Source organism: Poecilia formosa, unplaced genomic scaffold (assembly GCF_000485575.1).
Source record: "Poecilia formosa unplaced genomic scaffold, Poecilia_formosa-5.1.2 Scaffold346, whole genome shotgun sequence".
Lineage (NCBI taxonomy): Eukaryota > Metazoa > Chordata > Actinopteri > Cyprinodontiformes > Poeciliidae > Poecilia > Poecilia formosa.
Genome location: NW_006800285.1, coordinates 105,429 through 129,525, shown reverse-complemented (window position 1 = coordinate 129,525; position 24,097 = coordinate 105,429). Strand labels below are relative to the sequence as shown.

Below are 24,097 nucleotides of genomic sequence, written 5' to 3'. Positions count from 1 at the left end.
TTTTCATGATGCACATCAAGGTCGTATCACTGTAGAATCAAGAATTTAACTAAACAGAAGCTGTCGCTACAAAGTAGGCTAAAAGATCTGAGAATGCGACGCATTTTTCTGCGATCTATAAATGACTAATGAAAAATAAGATGAAAAAATAATAATTGAGACGTATTAAGAAAAAAAAGTTGAAGCCATTTTTCATAGAGTTTTCTTGTCTGGGAAAATACAGCGAGACAAAATTATCCACAAAGCACTGAAAAGCACATTGTACCAATTAATACAAGATTTATTTAGTGGCAACCGCAAGACAGAGTAGCTGTAAACACCTGAATCCAAATGGCTGCCCAACGATTTGCCAGATCATTTTAATCACCATTAGCAGTCACTTAAATACGTTTATGCAGCTCTAAAATCTGATTTTTTCCCCTTTACATATTTTTTTTTGTTCTAGCAATGAATAAATGCATGAATAATTCATTAATAAAGCACTTTTCACAGACGCATCCACAAAGTGCTGTACCACATATGAAGATCATAAAAATATAAACCACTGTACAAAAGAGCATAAAGACAGGAGGAGACAAGCTAGTAAAGCTTGAAAATCATAATAAATAAATAAATAAAATATTATGAAATCAAAGCAGATAAGTGTTAATGCTAGTATAATGCTTGCCAAGTGCCTGGACAAACAGAAGTGATATTTAAAAGAAACTAGTGATTCAACCAAATGCATCTGCGGAGACATGTTGTTCCACCCCCCGAGGTCACAACCTGAAAAGCTCGATATCCTTTAATTTTCAGCTTTGTATGGGGAATGACTAATATGTAGGAAATGAAAAGAGAGAAAACTGAGTCTTTAGTCAGAGGATTAGACTGAAATTCTTGTGCCAAACCATTCGCCGCTTTAAATCCAAGCACTACTATTTTAAAATGAACACTGAACGCCACAGGAAGCCAGGCTAATACATATAAAACAGCTACATGAGAATATTTTACCAACCGGCATTTTGCAGCATTTTCGATGGCTTGCACATGCTTTAGTCGTGTCTTTTGTGATAACATTAAACAAATCCATAAATAAGTTGTTTCTACTTCACTGAATGGAGCAAAAATGTTTGAGTTTCAGGACAAGATGGTGAGATGGATTTAAGAATCCAGTATTAGGTTGGAATCAAAACACTGGACTCAGTGGATGTACAGAGTGACGCATGTTTGGCTAATAATGTAAGAGCATTTGTCAGGTGATGATAGTATCACTTTTTCTGTTTTACTGGGAGATAAATGTGAGTCAGACGTATCAAAGCTGATATGCTAACAAACTTAAGTGGTTTAAAAGAAAAAAAAAACTGTAAATCATAAATGCAAAATCTAAACAAAACAAACAGTCACGTTGAATAAATTGGGATTGATGTTCTGAGTAGGCTTAAACCTTTTAGGAGGGATGAAACATACCTCTAGCTCACATTTGTGTATCTTTTGCTTTTAAATATTTTAATCTTATAAGATATTAAACCTCATCTTTTTAATAGCTGTTAGCAGAAAGTCAGTAGAGGATATTTTTTGAAGGAGAAACTCCTTTAAAAAAAAAAAAAAAAACAGGAAATATCTGCAAGTCGTTCAGCATCATGAGTAAAACTCTGCGGTCCACCGCATCAAATGTTGCAGTGAAGTGAAGTGGCACAAGCAGAGAGCAGAGAGAACATTGTACTGGCAGTCAAATCTGGTGGTGGAAGAGTGATGCAGGTTTGCTGCTTGAGGACTTGTACAGCTTGCTGTAAATGATCATCAGTGAGTTCAGCTACCAGCGAATCCTGAAGGAGAGAGACTGGCAACGAGCTCTCCGTCTTCACCTCCATAAGTATGGAGGCCAAGTTAAAGTCTGGATTTAAATCTGAATGAGATGATGTGGTTCAATGTCACACAAGTAACTCTCTAATATCGGCGAATTAAGACTAGTTATCTAGGAGGCAAAGAAAATTGTGCAAATATTCCTCCACTGGAATTTTAAAAAACACTATTTTGTATCAGGTGGTGGCTTCTTTTTCACATAGGGCCAGGTTAGTGCATTTTTTAAATTAATTATATTTCATAATCTGAAATATTAATATTTAATGTTACAAAAACCAGAAGAAATCTGTAAAACAGAAAACATGTTTTAACGATTTAACGACCAGGCATTTCTTCAAAAGTCTCCAGTACCAAGAGCTGGGCGGCTCTTCGAAGCTGTAGATGGTTTTCCACTGTCTTGACGCCAAATCTTAGAAATATATACATATATTTTTTTTCCAAGAAAACCTACAGGTGGATCGTTGCACAGCCAGCAAACAAACTCTTTTCACACAGAAGTAACAATTGCCTCTCAAGATGCACAGATAACCGTCTTGTCCTAGCAGGAAACCAAAGAGAAGACGCCAGCCGGAGACGCCTCTAAGTGGAAACGCCTCGGTGGCTGAACGTTGCCAATCAGAGGCAATTACTGCGTGTTATGCAGCGCAACAGCTCGACACGACTGTAAATAAATTCCCAGCGTGGACAATCTGCTTATGAGAAAGGCCGCTGCCCTTATCAATGGTTCTGTCTACCTCAGCAGCCTGTCCAGTGATATTAAGCTCCTTTTCAAAGCTTGAGCGGAAAGGCGAAGGGTTGAAAATGTAAATAGACACAAGCCTGAGGGGATTCTGTGGGAGCACAACCCACATAACGATCTGTCAATTTAATAGCGTGTAGGAGAGTAAGAGTAGAGACGGCGAGAAATGTTTTCTTCCCCTGCCCATTAATAGCCGCAGAAATCAGATTTATAGTTGTTTGGCGCCTGTCATTAACTGGCTGGAAATAAATAGGCATGTGTGTACTGGGTTGCATTTTTGATCCAGAGGGGTGGTCAGAGCCTGTAAAAAAAAAAAAAAATCATTTTCTATTAGTTACCACCATCTGTTAGATTTGCTCAAAGGGTGAATGTTTCATTTGGTGCTGAGTACAATCCAATATTAGCGTGAATGTTATCCTGCCACACCTCCGTAACAAAAACCACTAACAATGAAGTATTTCTGCCTGTGGACACACTAAAAAGGAAGCAGTTAAAATAAGTTCTGGCCTTCAAACTTGTTTGGTTTTCTAAAAAAAAAAGAAAAAAAAGAAAAATCAGCTGCTTTTCCCAACAGAGACAGGCCGTTGGGGTTCAATACACCGCGACACCAATTAGTGGATAAATAATGGCGCGGCCAGCAGAAGCTTTTCCTGCAGAGTCTTCCCCACCTCACCGGTCTCCCTGGAACCAGCCGATCAGAGCCGCTTTTCTTCACGGCCTGAAATCTAAGATCGGAGGGCGGCACTGACTCATCAACACACGCGTTTCCTGGCCACAGCGTTGGGCGAAGCGCTCAACAACCGGGACACGTTACTAGCTCTGGTCATCTGAGGCAGCACCGAGACTCGTCTTTCTCGCCTCCCGCAGCGCGACAGGAAAATAGTCATTTTTAAAATATACATACTAAATCCGATTCTGCTGATCTGACTTCGGCGAACGCGAGAAGGAGGAGCAGAAGAGAAGCCTTTAGTCTTAACCAGCTTTCTTCAGAGGGAGAATTTAACAAGATCTGCAGCCAAAATAATAATAAAAAACAAAGCGTGTGCGAGGTAGAGATCTCCAGTTTGCCCCCCCAAGAAGGAGTGAAAACCGTTGATGAATCTACCTTTTAAAAGCAGAGCAATTTCACAACAAATACGACTGTAATGATTGAGCTCACCCGTGCAGCTCTTTGAGGGAAACGGAGATCTTGACATCGTGTCCAAGCACGTGGAGAGCGGTGAGAATGTCGGCCCATTGCACCATCTCACCCAGAGGGCCGCCCTTCAGCACCTTGGGACTGAAAACGTCTCCAGACTCCTCGGTCAGAAAGCCCACATGGACTAAAATCTGGAGAAAAAGAAAAAGAAAGAAAGCTACTAAAAATTGAGTTCGCGCAGATCACAATGTCTTATTTTTTCAGGTCCAATCAACATTTTAATCAATTTTTGAGGTAAGAAAAATAACTACATTTGATTGACAGAGGAGTAGATACATGTATGGACAAGTTCTAATAATACGAATATCCTTTAATGACTCATATTCGTATTTTCCAGGTATGGACGGCTGTCCATACCTGGAAAATACGTTAATCAAACTGAAGAGTTTTCCTGACTCCTCCATTTTCCAAGACAGAAAAAAACAAACAAACAAAAAAAACAGCCATCCTCGCAGTTTCACAGTTTATTTTCTCTGTTTACTGACACTGGACCAGATTAGAGTCAAACAGAATTAAGATATCAAACACGACTCACTGGTCACGTTTTAATTTAATTGTGACTCTCAGAGAAGTGGGGAAAAAATGCAGACTGATTAGTTTTTTCCTACTCCAACTCCAAGAAAACAAGATCAACTCTCCATGAATCTGAAATAAAAATTGACCTGTGGAGCGCTAATTTCTTCACACAGTGATACATGAGCAGTTTAATTGCTGATGGGGAAGGATGCAATTCCCTGCTTGTTAAATATTTAATGAAATTAGACTTTTAACAGATGTTGGCACCTTTTTTTTTTTTACTCCACAGTCACACATTTGTCTCAGATAAACTTTAGTAAACAGTCACAGGGGAATGTTCCCTTTCAGTTTGGATATGAAGTTCAATAAATCTTGAAAATCTCTCAGCATTAGTCACTGCCACAACAGTGCAAAACACAAACGGGGAAAAATAAAACGTGGCCGCTCTCTGAACTGGTTTTCATCATCCAAAGTGATATTTGCCAATTTTATTTCTCCATTCGTTGGCAAGAACAGCCTCCTCTACATTTTTTTTTTATATTGTCCCACAAACATACCCGGAAATATTTATCAAACTGTCTAAGCAATATAAACTTCAGCTCTTCACATTTTTCTTAAATGGTCCAAATGAATTCATTAAATTTAATGTTAATAAAACATTTATACTGATAATTATTTTTGTCAAATGATTTTCACGTATGTAAAGGAATAATCTTCAAAGATCAGCATTAGAGAACTTCAAAGTCTAGTTTTATGCCAATTGAGTATGAATTATTCGAAGATTATTCACACTTTTTTTTTTGACAAGGAGCGATAACTACTGAAGAGGTTAGTGGTAGGGGCAATGAAAAATGTTGGGTGAGTAGTTTAGGTTACATAAACTTGGCAAGGTTTTATGGAAATCCTCATCACTGTGTGTAAGACTGACTTGCTTTCTTCTTTGGCTCAGTTTCTGTTGTTTAATGCTTTTGAATTGTTGCTCTGATCATAAAAGCGCAAAGTTTAAGCAAGTAGCAGTCTTCTGAAAGGAAACGGGTCTTTGAGCCAAATCATATGGATACATTGAGAGGGAAGAAGTCACTTATTACTGAAGTTAAACGATCTGTTGACATGTACATCCAACAAAAGGAAGCTTGCCAGATTGAAGACACCATCCACAAGATTTCCCCCAGAAAACTTGCCAACCCCTCAAAACTTATTCGTGTTTTTGAGTTAAAAAATGTTTAAAGTTGACAGGAAATTTTTAAATAGCACTTGATAATTATGCGTTATTGGAAGATTGGAAGATTAACATCAGAACAACAACTATAAAGTCTTAAAAAATGCAAACATTTTCAAAGAAAGAAAATAAATAAGCAATGCTAAGCCTGGTGGGGGCACAAGTAAAGCCTGGTGACCCGCCAGGCTTATAATACACTGAGGGTTGAAAGCATCATGTGGTTAGAGTATTTTGCTTTTGGTTGGACTGGTGTTTTTTACACTGTGCAAGGTATTATGAGGAAAAAAACATTACGTGGAAATAATAAAACAACACCTGAGTTGTGGCACAAATCACCAGATTTCATGCCGTATGTAAATACCTGGTTTCCAATCATGTTCTGACAAGTAAGTTTAATATTTCAATATGCTAAAAATGGAGTTTTTAGCATATTGAAAAGCAAAAACTTCTCAGTGTTGCTGTTATAATTTTAACAATAAATAAATAACTTTTGACATCTTACTTCAGATCCAGCCTAACCAATAAAAGACAAAAAATGTGAAAGTTTTTATACAGAATTTAAAGGATTACGTTCACAAGTTCTGTTATTTTAAACATCTTTCAATGCACACAGGAAGCAAAGTGATCTATGGTAGGAGGAAGCTAATGATGACAGATAAAGTGTGTGTCCATGTTGGACTGGCGTATTTCACAGCGTAGATAGATGTAGATCTCGGTATAAACATGGCTGTGATGTTTACAGCCATGTTTATGATGTGTTTAATGAGCTGCAGCTGACCAGAAAAAAAAAAAAAAAGTCACTAAAGCTGCAAGCAGATGTATGTGCAGCACTTTTTCAAGGTTAACATTTGTTTTGATTGTATGCTATAAAACTTAGAGCATTTACAATTGCTTGACTGGAGATGGAGGAGTTTCCAGGGAGTCTAATAAGACTCAAAGCTGGATGTCCGTCTCGGTTGTGTGAGCCGTTTCGCTCATTGCAAAGCGAACCTGGCATTAACGAGAAATCAAGGAAAAATGTCTTCCTTTAGGACTTCTGCTTTTGGAAAACATCGTAGAGCAGATAATGAACATTTTGCCAGCGTAGACAGAGGCAGGTGATTTGTTCTTCCAGACATCAGCCTCTCACCACAGGACTATGATCACTTATAATCAAGTCAAGTCATATGACTCAGCAGAGAGAGTAAGCGGTAAATACGGGCTGCTCGGTGAAGTACTGGCTGTCCAGATCCTAACAGCAGCAAACCGGAGCATAAAGATGATAAACAGACAGACGGGGGCCGAGATGTTCTCTAAAACATCTCTACACCACACAAATCTACTCATTTCTGTTCCTGTTGCAAAGCTCAGTGTCGGAGCAATGGCGGCAACGCCTGCAAGGTTCTGCTGATGGACAGTAACCACTTCTGTCGAACAAATCATTACAAGAAACAAAGCTGTAACAGTAGATCTGGGGTAAAATTTTACGCAGGGTTGATTCCTTAAGAACAATTTCAAACACGAGGAAAACATCCAATGTCACGGCCACTTTTTTTTTACCCCAGACACGCGTGCCTCCAGGTGAGGCTTTCTTAGAAACTCGGTGGAAATTTCCCCGTAAATGTCAGCGGTGAAAGCCGACGAACGTCTGCGAGAGGCTCCTGTCTGTCATCATCTTTTTACGCTTTTAACTCAGCATTGTGTGATTCACTCCAGGCGGCCGTAGATAAGGGAGGAAAATGTTAGTCCAAGAAAATGTCATACTGTTCGGGGAACTCAGCAGCTTCAGGGCGTAAGGGCATTAAAGGACCGTCTGGTTTCCTCGTACGTGTCTCATCCAAAAACATGTAATGAGAGAGACTTTTGTTCTCCTCTGTTGAATCACCAAATAGATTTCAAGAGTTGTAGGAAAACTAAAGAAAAGGAAGTGAGAAATCTGGCAACAAAGCAAGAACAAATAATTTCTGGTCAATTCATACAAGAAAATAATTTAAAAATGAAAATATTTTTGTCTTTTTGAAAGATATTTATGAAGCGCTGTTTCCTTTCAGAGGCAGAAGATCGAAAGCATTTGGTAGAGGAGCAGCACCTCTATCACTTGACGCACAAAAATATAATAACGGCAGCTGTGCGAGTGATCAGAGTGAATAAAACCAGGCCAACGTAACATAATGACTAATTGTGAAGGGGACGAGAAAGAGCACGTGTTTTTCACTATTTTTTCTTTTAATAATTAAAATCTTAAATGTTTTCGGCATGTATTTGCATTTAACCTCAAAATCTAATCCAGGACTTTTACTGTGCCACTCCATCACAGAAAAATACTTTGATTTAATCTATTCCAGCATATCTCTGACTGAATGTCGAAGGTCGTCGTCGCACCTCCGTGTGAAATCTTTTGCAACCTCCAACAGGTTGTTTTCCTTGACCTCCTTGCTTTTATCCATCCCATTATTAACTGGACAAAGAACATCGCCTCAGCATGCTGCCGTCGCCATGGGGATGATATGTTTTCATCATGATGTCCAGTGTTACGTTTCTGCTAAACATCAAAGTGTTTACAAAAACATGTCAGACATTAACATTGTCCAACAAAGAACGAAGGAAACTGGTTCAATTAGGTTTTAGTCAGAGGAGTCAGTGGGGTTAAATATGAATGCAAGCCACACTTTTCAGATATTTATGTAAAAATTAACATTGAAGACTTTATTTTCCCTCTATTTGACAGTAATGCACTATTTTGTGCTCATCTATTACACAAAATTGTAATAAAACACATTAATGTTTCGGTTTGTAACGTAGCTATATTAACAAATAATAATAAAACCGTATTAATGCAGGGCACAGGAAGCTCCACAGCAAACAATTCTTTACTTATTTGTCCGCTCAGCAGTTGGTTTTGTGGTTTCTCCTCTGAAAAAGGTCATCTGCAAATCTCTTCGCATCACCAAAGGTCATCCTGATCTTTCTCATAAAAATGGAGCAAAAAAAAAATAAGCAAAGATTTTCCTAACAGGAGCGAGACCGCAGCAGATGTGCGTGCAGCCATTTTCAAATTGGCTCCTAGGAAAACCCCTCATATGAATTCAGAAAGTCTTCCACCTGAGCCACCTTGAAAAGAATTTCACACTTTGATCCGATAGTGTCTGCACAAAAAAATAAATAAACCTCTGTGTGTGTGTGTATGTGAGAGAAAATCCCCCCCGTTTACCCTTTTCTGCTCTCGCCAGAGGCTGCGGAGTTTCTCATCCAGCCGCCGGGCGGCGGAGGCCCACTGCGCCGACAGCCTGCGTATGCGTCTCCTCATGAAGCTCAGGGACTCCTTTCCGGTTCCCACCTGCTCCAGCAGACTGCCGATGTCGGACTGGAAAACAGCCTGGATGAAGGAGCAGGAAGAACAATGTGAGCGCAGAGACGCTCCTGTGAAAAGTTGGTGTGTAAAATTTAAAGACGTCCGTCTGTGTAAAGCTGGAGCCTTAAGACTGTACGCCCAAAGCAGAACAGAACGGACGCGAAAAGACAGAAGTGACAGGATGAGTCTGTTCTCTTTGAGAGAGACGTTTTCTTTTATTGGAGGCGGTTAAAACTCCAGCAGTGCAGACAGCATGTCAAATTGTGTTATGTGCTTGTACCCTGGGGGAAGGCTTTTCCAGCTGGAAGCCTGAGGGAATCCCAGGTTTTACCTCATAAACAGCCTGTCCACATTTCCCCCCTTTGTGTCAGTCCTGCATCGCAGCACAACATCTCCGTGTGAAGGGAAAACATTTCCTCTAACGGGTGCCAAAAACGCGTTCTCTATTAGGAAATGTAAATTCTTGCGAAGGCATTGTACGCTGCCGTCACAGATGTTTTTCCATCGCTCCCAAGAGTGCCTTGTGTACGGCTCAGTAAGACGTGGAACACCTTAAGGAAAACCTTTGGGATTTATCCCTGAGGAAGCAGGCCAGCAATTAGAGCAGAAAGAGGAGCTTCAAGGGGAATTAACATCAGTTCCCAACGTGGCAGCTGAACGCAACGCTGAGGGGGGAAAACAAGGAGGAGGAGACGGAGGTGAGAGCTGGGGAGGCCCTCGCGGAGTGACGGTGTCGGGTCAGAGCATCATGTTGTTGATGCAGAAAATACGGTGATTAAACGAGACAGAAAATCAGCTGATGGTGAAAACTGGAGGTGACAGCCAGGTATCTATGAGGAAAAACAGCTGCCTTCCTGCACTGTCTAGTGTCGGATTAAACAAATCATCCTGTGGCATATTGTGAATATTTTCAAGTTTTCAAAAATGCACTTAGCATTCGGTGAATACAAAGTAACGTGTGTTACCTCGGCAGAGACATCTGCCTGTAGTTTCCTATCCACCAACAGATTGTTTTGTTTTATTTCTTATAATTATATACTCTTATAATTCCTTTTCCACAGATCTCCTTCTCATTTGCTCGGAAACAAACTGCTAATGTTCTTTAGTTCATCTGTGGAGCCAGATTTCATGTAAAGAGGTAGCAACTGTTAATTTGTTCTTTCCAGGGACTGAACAAATGTGTTTGCATTAGCAGGCGAACGCTTCCAATTTAAATGAGGCCCGTCGGTCTGCTTGTTTCTCCCGTTCAGCCAGCTGTCTTATTGCGGAAATAAAACTAATGATCTAGAAGTTTATTCTTTTTTTCGGTACCTGTCTTTTGGGAAGAGGCTTCAGAGTAGGTGTCGCAGTTTGGTTCCTCCAGGGCAGCGGGGGACAGAACCACTCCACCTCGCTTAAGTAGATGAGGAAGGAGCAGTCGGAGCCGTCGACGCCATAAAACGCATAGCAGGGGTCCGAGGTCCAACGAGCACGCATCCACTGGAAAGGGACGATAGTTATTTGTCTCAAGGATGTAAAATCGAAGCAGGAGGAATTGAGCCTACAACCTTCCGATCGCAAGACGACTACTCTATCCAAAGAGCCACAGTTGCATTATCCACTGGTGTCGACTTAATGTGCTTTATCAAGTCCAGAAAAAGTACAACACTCTACCAGGCATGACCACCGCTGCACTTAATTGCCCAGGAAAACCTTAGCCAGAGCTAAACTTCATAGAGAATCTATGCGTGATTGTCGAGAAAAAGCTGCGAGACATCAGAGAAAACAACGCAGATGATCAAAGGTTCGCTGCTAAAGCATCGTAGGCCAACTCAACAACTCAGCAGTGCCAGAGGCTGAGGGTCTCCATCCCACACTGCACTGATGCAGTAATTTATGCAAAATAGGTGCCAAGCAAGAATTGATTGCACACACTCTCCAGTACACAGAGGTACCTTTCAGTAGCCCCACATTTCTGTGTGCAATTTTTTATTTTTACAGCTCTAATGTAAAATATTCTAAGAAAAATGATTTGTGTGTTTTATTAGCTGGAAGTCATCATCATTTAAATTAACAGACATATTTCTGAACTATCTTTATATGCCATGTCTCCTTTTTAGTAATTGACTTACTGAAATAATTCAACTTTTCAATAAAACTCTTGATTTACTACGATGAACCTGTATAGTAAATGTTAACTTTTATAAGTCAACATCTTATCCATCTCACATTGGGAAAGTTGTCACATGCTTACAGACAGGTACGTCTAAAAGAAATATTTATGAAGGTATCCTATAGCTGAGCATGTTTGCTCCTGACATTGTTCCTCTTCTGCAGTGTTTCCATTTCATCATCTGAAATACGTGCAGTGCAGAATAACACAGCAGTCTCCTGGTCACTCTTCAAAATGAGGAAGACAAGACGACAGCCCTTTGAGTAAGGCAGAAAATTACTACAATAAAGTAGCTGCTAACCTAAACCTGGATGCATTTAAAGACAGAGCAACAAATAAAACTTAAAAGAAAAAAAAAAAAAGTAGAACTCTTACAAACAACCTGAAAAAAAAAACAATGTTTTTCAGTGTGACTGTTACTACAATAAAAGATGTAATTGTCTTTTTATGCATCTTTATCAGCTGCTAATAAACACAGAGGACATTGAATGATAAGTTAACAATGTGTCTGTCCATGAAGCTTTATTTTCCTTCCTTTTCTTGCTGTCAAACAGACTTGTCAGACATGTCAGTTTTGCAGTATCGTTAAGCATTCGACCATTTTTAAGAATTTATGTTGCAGCAAGGTGAGTCGGTGTGGGACGAGTGCTCGTTGTGTGAAATGCTGCAGGTGAGTAAAACATGAAGGCTTACATCCATCTTGCTGGTGCAGTCTGGGTAATGGGGATCCTTGGGAGTTTCACAGGAGCCAAAGACTCCATCTTTACCTGTAAAGATAAACACGCAGACTTAAGGATTTCCCATGCTTCACTGCTTTAATGATTTTTAAAAATGAGAATTAGGGAAACCCGACTTTTATGCATAGTTCATTCATTTTTAAAAGGGTTAACTTCATGGGCATTTCAAAACGTTTCATTTTACCTGCTTTATCATTTCTAATGTGGGGTTGAGATAAATGTCCTCCAAAGATACTTTGTGATTCTGGTCAAATAGCTCCATCTTTATCTCCTCTGACCATAAAACAAACTTCTATCCAGAAGGTATTTGTCCATGCGTCTTTCCAATTTCATCACAACTGAGGACAAGGAGCTTGAAATTGCTTCAGGTTCTTGCTTATATTGTCACAGAGCGTGCTGATTTTACTCGATGTATATTTTACATCAAATGACCACAAATTAATTCAAATTATTGCAATTCAATAAAATTGCATATTTTCAAATCCCTACTGTATTTACTTCGGGGCATTTTTCACTTAAGTCTAATAAAATAAAAGTCTGTTGTGATTCAATTTACTGTCATTTCAATGCAGATCAGTGTTATATCCACAGCTTCATTCAGTGTTATTATATTGAAGCTCTTATCCTGAGCATAGTGAGAACTTATTTTAATCATAAAACCTCAAGTACGAAACTCAAGGAAGATCGGTAATCTCTGACGATTGTCACTGACAGCAGCTATGATGTCAGCCAGAAAAAAAATAAATTAATGCTGAATTTTGCCTAAATAAACTATATATGTACGTTTTGTATGAATTTGCAGCATGAAATCTTAAGAGTTGAATCAGGGTCACCCAAGTCTATAAGATAAAGTCTTTGCTATGCTAGCATGTCATGAATATTGTCAACCTTAACTTAGTTGTTGGTGAAGTCTATCAGAATCTTTTCCACTGCAACTGATTTATCTGAAAGTGACATTTTCAAATGTTGGTGCAAAATCTAAGATTTAGATGACGCTTCTTCGCCACAGGTTTTATGATGAGTGGCATTTCAGGTCATGTCGAGACAGGACGGTGACCACAAAATGGAAATGTTGTTTTGACAACTGTGTTGATGAGAAAATGTAACGATAAAAAAAAAAAAAAAAGTCTTCTTCTTTGGAAGCATTTTCTGCTGTCACTTTCCTGGCAGCAAGCAGGGCTCATTCTAGGAGCTTCTGCTCGACTCGAAATAACGCTAATTAACCAAGATGGATTTTTGTCTCTCTTGTTCAGCGTTTTACGATGACGGCAAATGCAGAGCAATAAAAGTTTCCAGATTTTATGCTTTAGCATCACAGTAAAATGAATTTCCACTTTGATTTTTCTTCTCTCATCAATACAGAGAATATTATCTTACAACACAAAAGCAAATCTTTACTCAAACCTGGGATTTTTTATATTTCATTTTCTGATTTGTAGATTTTTTTTAGGATCTACGTACACTTTTGTAATTTTTCTTCATTTCTTTTTCTGGCTCAACTTAGACTGTTCCTTATGCATTCATATTCCCCACCAAGCCAACAAGCCTGCAGGCCACTGGAGCAGTAAAACACAGTTTAAGTATGCCATTACAACATCAGAATGCTAGGAACCTGTTTTTGAGGCAATACTCACTCACTGGTTTGGGATTGTTGTCCCAAAGTTTAAACTTTTTTTTTTTTTTTGTCATCACAACATTTTACTTTAAGTGGCCTGAGAGTCTTTTAGTCAACTCCCTGCTGGCTACTTGAGCTTTTAGTTCAAATTAATTCCTGTCTGGTTGATCTTATTTGAGGATATCTCTTTTATTCATGCTAGTTAATGCTGTAATTTCACATAATGCACATTTTTTAAGCCGATATAAAGACTTTTGTTCACACTTTAAAAAAAAAATCTAAATAAAAAAACTATGCAGTTTCAGTACATAAAGTGATCAGATATAAAAAAGTGAATGAAAGAACGAACGTTAGTGGAGCCTTTGTGAAAGATTGGTGAGAGTACAAGCTAGTGTGCAGCTTCTTCAGCTTCATTTAAACAATAAAGTTACAGAAAAAGATTGATTGACATGGGATAAATCGCGTTCAGCTTTTAGACTCTGTATCTGAACAGTGATATAGCAGAATAAAGGTCAAGGGTACATACGAAGTCTGTATTAAGATTCACAACACACATAAGTTAACTGATATATAGAGTTATATTGGTTTTCAGTGGCTTGCAAAAGCATTGAAATCTAATGAAACTTTTAATTTTTCAAATTTTATTCACAAAGGTCAATGTATGTTAAGGGACAGACCAACATTTAGTGTGTATTTGCGAGAAGGAAAACACTTTGAACTGAATTGTGGCTTATTTGTGCCGTGTTCCGAAAAAAAAGTTTCTATAAATATAAATGTTAAAAGTGGGGCTTGCATTTGTATTCAGCCTCCAGAGCCGATCATTTTTTTGAACGACTTTCCTCTGCAACTACAGCTGCAGGTTTTTGGTGTGGGGTGTCGGCATCCCTGACGATCCCCCAGAGCGCCACTAAATCCCGTTACCATCAAATGGAAAGAACATTGTACCACAACAAATCTGCCAACAGAGCCCCGCCCACCAAAACTTTCACATCGGGTGAGGAGGGCATTAATCAGAGAGACAGCACAGAGAAGAAAAGGTAACCCTGAAGGTGTTTTTGGTCAAATGAGACCAAAATCGAACTCTTCAGCCAATAAGAAAACTACTCTTTCTGGCACAAAATCAACACCCCTCATCAACCTAAAAGCACCAGCAGGGACTGGGACACTGGTTTGAATTGAGGGGAGGATGGATGGTGCCAAATTCACGGATATTTTTGAGAAAAACCCGTTTTAGTCTGTCAGTCATCTGAGACTGGGAGGATCACTTTCTAACAGGACAATGACCCAGAACTTGCTGCTAAAGCAACACCCCGGTGTTTTAAGGGAAAACATGTAAACACATTGGATTGGCCTAGTCAAAGCTCAGACCTAAATCCAATTTAGAACCTGTGGGTAAACTTGCAGATTGCTGTCCACCAGTGGAAACACAAGATCACTGCACACTTTTCAAAATAGAATACAAGTTTAAACAAAAGTAAAAATAAATCCACAAAAGACATACTTTTGTGAGAATTTTGCATTAATATTGAAAGATTCTGAATATTACATACTCTTTTAAAACTCCTCATCTGGAATAAGATTATTTCCAAGAATCCTTTACCTTTAGGAGGTAAAAAAAAAAAAGAAGAAGAAGAAAAAAGGAAGAAACTTGCCAGTTTATTATTAATCACTGCAAGAATTGAAGGTAAATTCAGGCGACAACTTCCTGCTTTTGGTATCAATAATGCATCATCAGCCATGAGGAAAAGCAGAGGTAATTTGGAGAAAAAGTCCAGATAACAAGCTCCCTTCCAGATTGACCAAGGATGTCCAAATCCACATCATTTTCTGTACATAATTCACATTAGAGTGACTCACTGAAAAAAAACCCTCCTCTCTTCTTTCCTGCCTCCTTATTCAGCTCTTCACATCCTCTTTCCCTACTTCTGTCGATGACTAAACCTATTCTTCCCTCCTCTCTCTGCGTTAACCTCTCGCCTCCTCTCCCCAATTTTTTCTCGTCATGAAGCGCAGCGCGAGTTCGTCTAATTAAGGAGCGGTTGCGGCTCCTCCGCCCGCCGGCTTCTTAGGAAGCCTTAAGACGACACAATCACAGACAAATACTTGCCAGTCGGTCCATCTGATTAGCACGATAACGACAGATGTCTCGTCGCAAAAAGCGCCACCTCGTTTCTTTGTCAAAAAAAAAAAAAAACGCAGCCAGGTTCACCGCCTGTTTTGTTTTAATGGCATCAGACACAGAGAGAGAGAAATGATCTGACACATTTTAATGACTCTGTGTGTTAAATTGTGTTCAGTCAAGTGCAGGGTGAGGATACAAAGTGGGGGTGGGGGGGGGATTAAATCATGAATTCAATCACGCCGCCTGATTTCTATTTTATGCACTATAAAGTAGCTGGGAATGAGAGCTATTAATAAAACTGACATAACCCGGACCTGATTAACAAGACGGCTGTTCGTCTTTGGGATCTGAAGGTGCTGCAGAAGGCAGTTTACTGTGCGACATGGCAGCAACACTGCTGCCCGAACAGAGGATGCTCAGTAAATAATGACCGTCATAGATGGTATAATCAACCAGCATGCATTGAGGCGCTCAGGTTGAGATCGCTTGGCCTTAAAGCACAGGCCCAGATTCACAGTGGATGTGCCGCCGACTGACAGGTGTGTTTATCAGACGGGTTGTAGCTGCGTTTGATATTCTCTCTGCGTCCTCCAGCATGTGCACCCATGCGTGTTTTCAAAGCTGTACCTCGGCTGTTGGCCACGCTGCGCTGCAGGATCTGCTCCACCCGCAGCGCCATGTCGGACATGTTCTGGGCTATGGCCTGGATCCGCTCCACCAGCCCCATCGGCTGAATCCTGATCGACGAGGTCACACATGGACACACAAAAGCACACGAGGAATTAAAAATCACACACACACACAGTCTTTACTGTCCGCTCTTGAAGTAAAAGCCTACGGGGTCCATCCGTGTCCAGGTGTTTTGGCTCTGAAGGGGCAAAACAAACGAGGAAATGCTTGCTATGAAGAACTTGACGCTTGAAATGCGGATCATTTGTTAATTTAGATAGTCGGGTAAATCGGAATTTTTAATGAGGTTCGTTGGAGGGAATGTGTCCGAAGACAATATGTTGCAGGCGAATATTAATTAATTTGACCTGACCACTATAGCCTGAAATCTGTTGGCATAGTAATCAGGAAGTGATTAATTAAGCTGAGAGCACAAACAGAATACGTTTGGGTTTGAAATGTGACTCATGCTGCTGCCTTATACTCCAACCTCAAATCATAATCTGTAACATCTTTAAAGGCAGAAAAAACTAAGGGTTGATTAGGCCTGATTTTTTTTTTAAACCATTAATGAACACCAAATTGGTATTTATTTTTTTTAGCTATTTAAAAATAGAAATATGAGCATTTTATTCAGGCTGTAAGTCAGTGAGTGGGAGCAAGATAGATTTTTAGCAGATAACAGGAAACAAGGGTTTAGGGAAACTAAATGTAAATCTTTTTTATGCTTTTATGCCAACAGCCTTTTTTTATGTAAACATGTTGTATTTTGGAAATGTTGGGAAACCATTAGAAGTCTTGAAGTCAAGATACAGATCTAGTCATCTTAGAAAACTCACTGCTTTGGAGCAACATTAAAGTCAGGGAGGAAGGAGCGAGTATGAGGCAGCAGCCTTTAAAAAAGCTAAGCTGGGAGGAGCAGGAATTCAGCTGGTCAGCTATGTGCAAACTCAGACTAATGGAATAATTTACCCATAAATTGTGTGTGGAAATAAACTGTTTCATTTTGTATTCTGTTGCTGCTGAATCATGAAAATTAACACAACACATTGAGTCCCTCCTCCCCCCCACTCAGTCTTAAGGGCCTAAGCCAAGCAAAAATAAATAAGTAAATAAAAAGACTTGAAATAAACTTGTTTATTTTCCACTCTGTTGGTTGTTTGCTGTAGAAATGAAAAAAAAATAAAATAAAATAAATTTCTTATAGTCAAAGATACTCCACAGAAAACCGACTAGTCAAGTTTTATTCACTCATTTTGTATTCTCACATTTAGGAAAAAATATAATATCTCAAGAGGGGGAAAAAAAAAATCTAATATATTATTTTTAAATTTTTTTATTTTTTTATTTTTTAAATAAACTTGAAAATGACTTAAAGTCAAGAGAAAAACAAACTTTGGTCAGATTTTAAAAGTGGGTCTTTAAAAAAAAAAGTGTTTTTTTCAGGGCTTCCACACCCCTAGTGTAACGTAACGCAACTGTATGTAAAACAAAAAATCATTTTTAATTTCAAACCTCCGCTCATCAACACAGGATGTTAATGATGGCCACTTCTTGTGCTGAAACAGGCTAATATTCACTGGTGAAGAAAACTGTACTTTTGGGGCACTGTTAACATTTTACATTTTTTATGAAAAAATAAAAAAATTATGAGTGCCTGTGCATGAAGGTGATCTGGTGTAGATTCCTCATTAAACAGCTTTGACCACACAAACCCAGGAGAACAAAAGAAGCTACGCTTCATACGCACATGCAATAAAGGTCTGTTTCCATTTAGGCTGAAGTGTTATCATCATTGCACATTTGTGTTTATGTATAACAATGAATAGGAATCTAGCTGCTATTTAATGCATAACTGCACAATCCCAAAGCGCAAGTGTTACGCACACACAGTCTGGACATCAAGCCGAAACTAAACTTCTTTTTTTACATTCAACTAACTTGATATTGCAACAGGTCAGCACAAGTTAATGACTAGCTATAAACTGTGGAACTGTACAGCCATGCAGTCTTCCACTGGAGATTACGTCTGTTCAACAGGGCAGCTTTTGGAAGAGCAGAGAAGAATCTTAATTAGTTTTTTTTTTTTTTTTAAAGTGAGCAAAGTTTTCCCATCTCTAATCTAACGGATCAACCCGACTCTGTGCCATAAACAATGATTTATTTTCCCCACCAAAGGTATTTGGCCTTTGTCACTGTAACATTTCCAGTTTAGTCCCTGAGAGGCCAATTAAACTGTAAGATGTATGTAGCTGAGAGGATATCTGCAGGGCAAACTGCAAAGAAAATTATACAGTGGGTGTAAAAATCATTGTGGGGAGAGAAGTACTTTAAAAAAGAAAAAAAAAAAAAAAGAAAAACAGCAGAGGTTGAGGTCAGGTGAGGAAATGCCATTTTTCAGTCCACACTCAGTAGCAGTTACCAAACTCAATGTTACCAGAGATTGTCGTATCAGTTACCGTAATATCTCTTTGTACATTACTTGTTATGTTAATGTGTCAGGAGGTTCATGCCTGTGAAGAACAAGGTGAAAGCCTTCAGAGGGGAAACTAATCACTAACGTGAAGGAAAAAAAAGCAGCCTTCTCTTCAGAAGCTTTCAACATAAGAAGAAACTGCAAAGAGCCAAAAAATGTCAGTTGTAACCTCTTAGGGATTTGAGGAAGTAAAAAAAAACAACAAAAAACAAAAAAACAAAAAAAACTGAAAACTGCAGCTACACATGATGTTTCCATCTGTATACATACTAGTGTTTGCATAACTGCATTAGCTTGCGGCTACAGGAAGGCAAACGGATGTAGGAGTTTAAAATCCTCCTGATCCATTGCTTCAAACATTTAGGAATTAACTGTGTTTATTGCTTTTGGCATTGTGGAAACAGTTTTTAGTATTGATGATGCTCAGGATGTTGCTTTAATACTGGTAATTTATAACCAACCGGATCAAAGTTGCTTCAGCAAAGAGTCGGATGGTGCTTGTGCTTTTCCAGACGGTCAATATTATAGGACGACATTAAGCTACAAATATATGATTGGAAATTATGCAGTACTTTGTAAACAAGGTAGGACGTTAGTTCTGGATCTATTCACAGCAGAAAGTGTCTTCCAATTACCAACAGGCCAACTAAGTTTGCCTTTTGATTTGACTTTAAACATATTCGTTTTCACATTTTAAAGACATTTGGATATTTTCAGTTTCACTGTAAGTTGAAAAGTAAATCACCCCTATTCTACTATTGCTAACGGCAGCGTGTGTTGTACCTCACCTGTCCAAGGCCAAGCTGAGTTCATCCAGCCTGTGGGTGTCAGTGGCGTTCCCCAACTTTGACAAGGCATCCATCCTTTTCATAATCATCTCCAGCATGTCGCTGATTTTCCTCAAAACCCCTCGAGATTCCTGGCCACTGAGAACTGAAACAAGATGCAATAAAATTGAAAAATGACACAAATAACACAGAAAGCAATTCAAAATGATGATAAAAAAAAAAAAACACACAACCCCCCCACATAATAACAGAACAAAGGGTCAACTATTTGGTATATGAAAGTCATACTTTGCACACACATTTTTCATAACTCAGCTCAATTTAGTTTATTTGTGTGCAATGGCCCTTTATTTTGAGAAAAAAAAAAGTATAATTCAAATCCAGTATAATTGACAGTAATATACATTTAGTCCACGTTCAGATACAATGCAACTCCATGAAATTAATTTTTAGGATATGATAAAAAGCCAAGTTGTGAAAAGTTATCTAAAGAAGTAAAAACACCAGGGAGCATTCATTTTTCACTTTGATCCCACGTCCTGAGAAAGTGAACAGGATGAAATCTCCACCAGAAGCAGGTTCAGCAAGAGCGTCCATCTGCCTCAAAGCAGCCACAGGTAGGGAGGACATAAAATCAGAAAACCACAGATGTTACTGGTAACTGTATCTGGTAATCGATCGACATGGAGCCATGCATCGATGTAAACCCTAAATGTGAAAAGGCAACCATCGTTGCACCGTATACTCCAGCTTTTATGCCTATAGCGGCATATCACTAAGGCACTGATCACTCAAGCAAGCTTGATCAAAAACAAAAGTATAAGCGAAGAGTAAAAAGCTGAATTGAAACTGGGAGCTGGATTCACAAAAGTCGAGCTTCGTGATTGAAGAATCTCCCTTGGAGCTTAGCCGTCATTAAGAGCAGCATATGGGGGAAGGAGAATGTTATACTCTGAATTTAACAGAAACGCAATAAGGAGGTAAAGTTTTAAATAAATCTCAGCAGAAGGTCTTTTGTTGAGTTTTAAGCACATTATGGAAATAAAGGTCTAAGAAAGTATTAGTCCGTCCTACAAGTTCTAAATATATACATGCGCACAAAGGAAGCATCAACAACGCTGAACCGTTTCCTCACTTTTTGTGACAAATTGGTAAATATGACTCTTTCCTAAAATTGTACACACAAATACCCATAATAACAATTTGAACATAAAAAAAAGACAAAGATTGTATCAATTTAAATTTAAGCAACCAAATATACCAAGAGGAGAGGAGAGGTCAAATACTCCAACTAAAACGATACCAAAAGGTTGTTGACCGTTTTGCAACTTAAGTGACATTTTCCTAAGTTTTTATTTTAACTTCTAGTTCAAGTTTTTGCCCATTAAAAATGTTTTAGACACTAAAATTGTTGCATGTCTTGAAAGCACTGAAAGCCCAAAATTAACATGACATTTTTACTCATTATTTTGATTTGATTATTCAAATTTTAATATAACTTTTGTTCCCAAACCACAACAAAAATAAGTCAGCATCTTAAAAAAAAACAAATCATCTTCAGATGTTAATTTCCCGTGGTTTACCTTTAAAAGTCAATTTTTCAATTATCCGTCTCCCTCATTATCAAACCCAGCACAAACGCTGGGAGCGGATGTGCCAGCAAAACAAACGAATCTGAAAATTATTCCGACGATGCGAGACATTCCATCCTCTCTGTCCCAAATTAATAATGACCACGCTGGAGGTAAACCTACAGTAAATGATGCTCGATACAAACACTCTCTCCATAAACAAGCCTGCAGGCACAAATAATAACATCAGAGCCATTCCTTTCACTGCATCATTAGTGAGTCAAGGTTCTGACCCTATTTCCTTTTGTTCACTGAGCTCAGCGCGGCGCTGAGCACAATTAAAGACGCATCCGATTCTGTTGCTACGACGGCGAGCAACAGTCCTCGGGTTGTGACACACGGACATCAAAGAAAATGGGAAAGATTAGCATTTATTCTGTAATTGCTGAACATGTGGGATAAATTATCTGAAACATTTTGGAAGTAATCTGATAAAGTCTAAACCAAAATGTGAAAGACTCTGAGATTTAATGCTCTCTGGGAAAAATAAGTAAATAAATAAATAAAAAAAAAATTGAATATTTTTCATCAAATTGATTTAATTGAAAAAGATTTAATTAGCTTTGCTGCTTCCATTAACCAGCTATTTATTTTCTGATTTAGGCTACTACTAACTCATTAAAATACAGAATGTTGAGTATTTGACAGTCAAATTTTTAAATCAATATGTTGGCGAAGAGTCAGGAGAAAAAAAACACAAAGCAACTTTAGATGGTTATTCCAAAACACAAAGATTGCTTAAAATAATGTTTCTTTAAAAACTCAGCTGTTCTGAACTGTTCTGCTTTGTAACAAGGGAGCAGAATACAATACAATGTTTTCAATACAGCTAATTTAAATCAGATATATGAGCATTTATCCAACACATAAAATAAAACGTAGTCCCTATGGAAATAAAATAAAACATTATGATGCATTATTCATACCAGTCTGAACCACTTCTCTTTTTTTATGTTAAATATGAGATAGCAACATTTTTAACACGGAGTGGATGAATTTTTAATAGACTGATAACACAATGGAGGAACTTCAGATAGTTTGCATGTTTCTGAAAATCTGACTACTGAAAATACTTTTGTCAAAACCTTTGCTCACATCAGATTTCACGTCAATCCCCCTTATCATAAATGCATTTCATAGCTACACATTGCCATTTTATCCCTTCCCGTTTCAATTTCACTCCTGTAACCAAGCCACTTCATATCCATGGGGAACAGAATGCTCAAATGTAATTACCGTATTTTCCAGACTACAGAGCACACCTTACTACAAGCCGCGTCTACACAATTAAAAAACAAACAAACAAAAAACTGGAAAAGTACATATAAGCCTCACCGGGCTCCGTACATACATAAGCCGCTGATATCTCCGCCTCTCAAGGACACAGCAGATTTATCAGGCTGCGTCCTTAATAAATCTGCTATTAAGGACGCAGCCCTCCGTTTCAAACGCAGATTCGTTCACGCCGAGCTTACGTGCAGCGGTTATGATATGTACTGCTGGTCGATAGCCTTCAACTTAAAAACTGCATCATACGAGTTTGAAGACATTTCTCAGTCGTCAATGCTGCTAGCATATGCTTCTTGCGCTTTCTTCTTTGATTTCTAATTTTGACTTCCAATGATTCACTTCCTGCTAAAGCGCCCTCTGGTGGTTGAAGAAAAATCCACCGAAAAGCCGCACCGGGCTATAATGGTTCAAAGTGTGAGAAAAAAAAGTAGCGGCTTATAGTCCGAAAAATATGGTAATTGTATAATATTTACTGAAAATTTGGTGTTTTTTCATTTTCATTTATTTTGATCCCGGTGTGTTAAGCTAAATAGTTATGAAATGACTTAAAACATGACCCCTGACCATACCAAAAAAGGTAGCAGAAGCAGTGAGTGGTCAACAAGCTTACAGAGAAAGTGTTGGCGCAGCCAGGATCTCAGCAAGACGTAATGCAATATGTGGGATTCGAGTAAACCTCTGGTCAGAGATTTTGAGAAAAAAAGAAAAAACAGAAAAAAATAACAGCCTCATATTGTTTCTAAAAATAGAGTGAATACGAAGCCCAACTTTTGAGCGCTCCCTCATCAATTGCATTAGGTTGCAGAAATTGCAGTGTCTGCAGAGTCACTTTCTTTGTCAGACCTCGTTCATCATCGGCCGAGCAAAAGTCACCTTTCTCCGGAAAGCAGAAATTGTATTAAATCACCAGTAAATAAAGTCAGGAGAGAGAGAGAGAGACAGAGAGAACGATCGTAATGTGTGTGTTTGAGAGTTTTAATAAAGGCGACGATCTCAGTATCATGACTGATATTTACAAAGAATATTGCAATGATCTTAGGACACTTGGATATTCCACGGATTTTCTTGGACTTGTTTTGACTGTGTTTTCCTTTAAAGCTCTGTTCTATGTGGTAGCTTCAGTGTTTTAAATTATTCAGCAGTTGACAACAAATCTTCATTCCATGGTCAGAGAGAAAGCCTAAGCATATTCAGTAAAAAAAAACAAAAAAAAAACACATTTAGCAGAATAATGATTTGAGGGCAAAGAAGGAGAACATTTCAGAATGAGACAGGGGTAGAAAAAATATTTTCTTCTCAGGCGTTCTTAGCTAACGAGAGCATTCTTGATATCAAATTATATAAATAACCCAAACGCCACAATTTACCTAATTAAATGTAATAAAGTCTTCTTGTGGACAATTTGAAATCCACAATCAGTAGCAAGCCTAAATTAGAAGTTTGAACTGAATAGTTGGGTGCACTAACAATATTTTTCTGTAATGACCTTTTAACAGAAAGTACAGCTTTAGAACAAAGCACTATATATATATATATATAAATTCCCTTCTCACCCTCCGTGGGTGGTCTCTCTCTCTCTCTCTCTCTCTTTCATCCTCTGAGCTCGGGTCCTCTACCAGAGGCCTGGGAGCTTGAGGTTTCTCCTCCAGTATCTTGGCTGTGCCTAGAACTGCACATTTCTGGACTGAGATGTCTGATGTTGTTCCTGGGATCTGTTTCAGCCTCTGCTCCAGTATGGGGGTGACTGCCCCGAGGGCCCCGATGACCACAGG

General features: G+C 38.7%; 1 protein-coding gene across 4 annotated transcripts in view; it reads right to left on the bottom strand.

Moving 5' to 3' along the window:
- The window catches only part of mgat5b (alpha-1,6-mannosylglycoprotein 6-beta-N-acetylglucosaminyltransferase B), a 70,293-nt gene that overhangs the window by 30,561 nt on the left and 15,635 nt on the right, over positions 1–24,097 (bottom strand). For 2 of the 4 annotated variants that reach the window (XM_016661857.1, XM_007574184.2), the window contains 6 exons: positions 19,405–19,549; positions 16,099–16,208; positions 11,691–11,764; positions 10,157–10,324; positions 8,705–8,869; positions 3,741–3,910 (listed from right to left, as the gene is read on the bottom strand). In XM_016661857.1, the coding sequence (XP_016517343.1) occupies positions 3,741–3,910; positions 8,705–8,869; positions 10,157–10,324; positions 11,691–11,764; positions 16,099–16,208; positions 19,405–19,549 (832 nt within the window). Of the gene's footprint in view, positions 1–3,740; positions 3,911–8,704; positions 8,870–10,156; positions 10,325–11,690; positions 11,765–16,098; positions 16,209–19,404; positions 19,550–22,510; positions 22,621–24,097 lie in introns of those variants that run through there. The other 2 variants (XM_007574188.2, XM_016661858.1) reach the window with 2 other exon arrangements.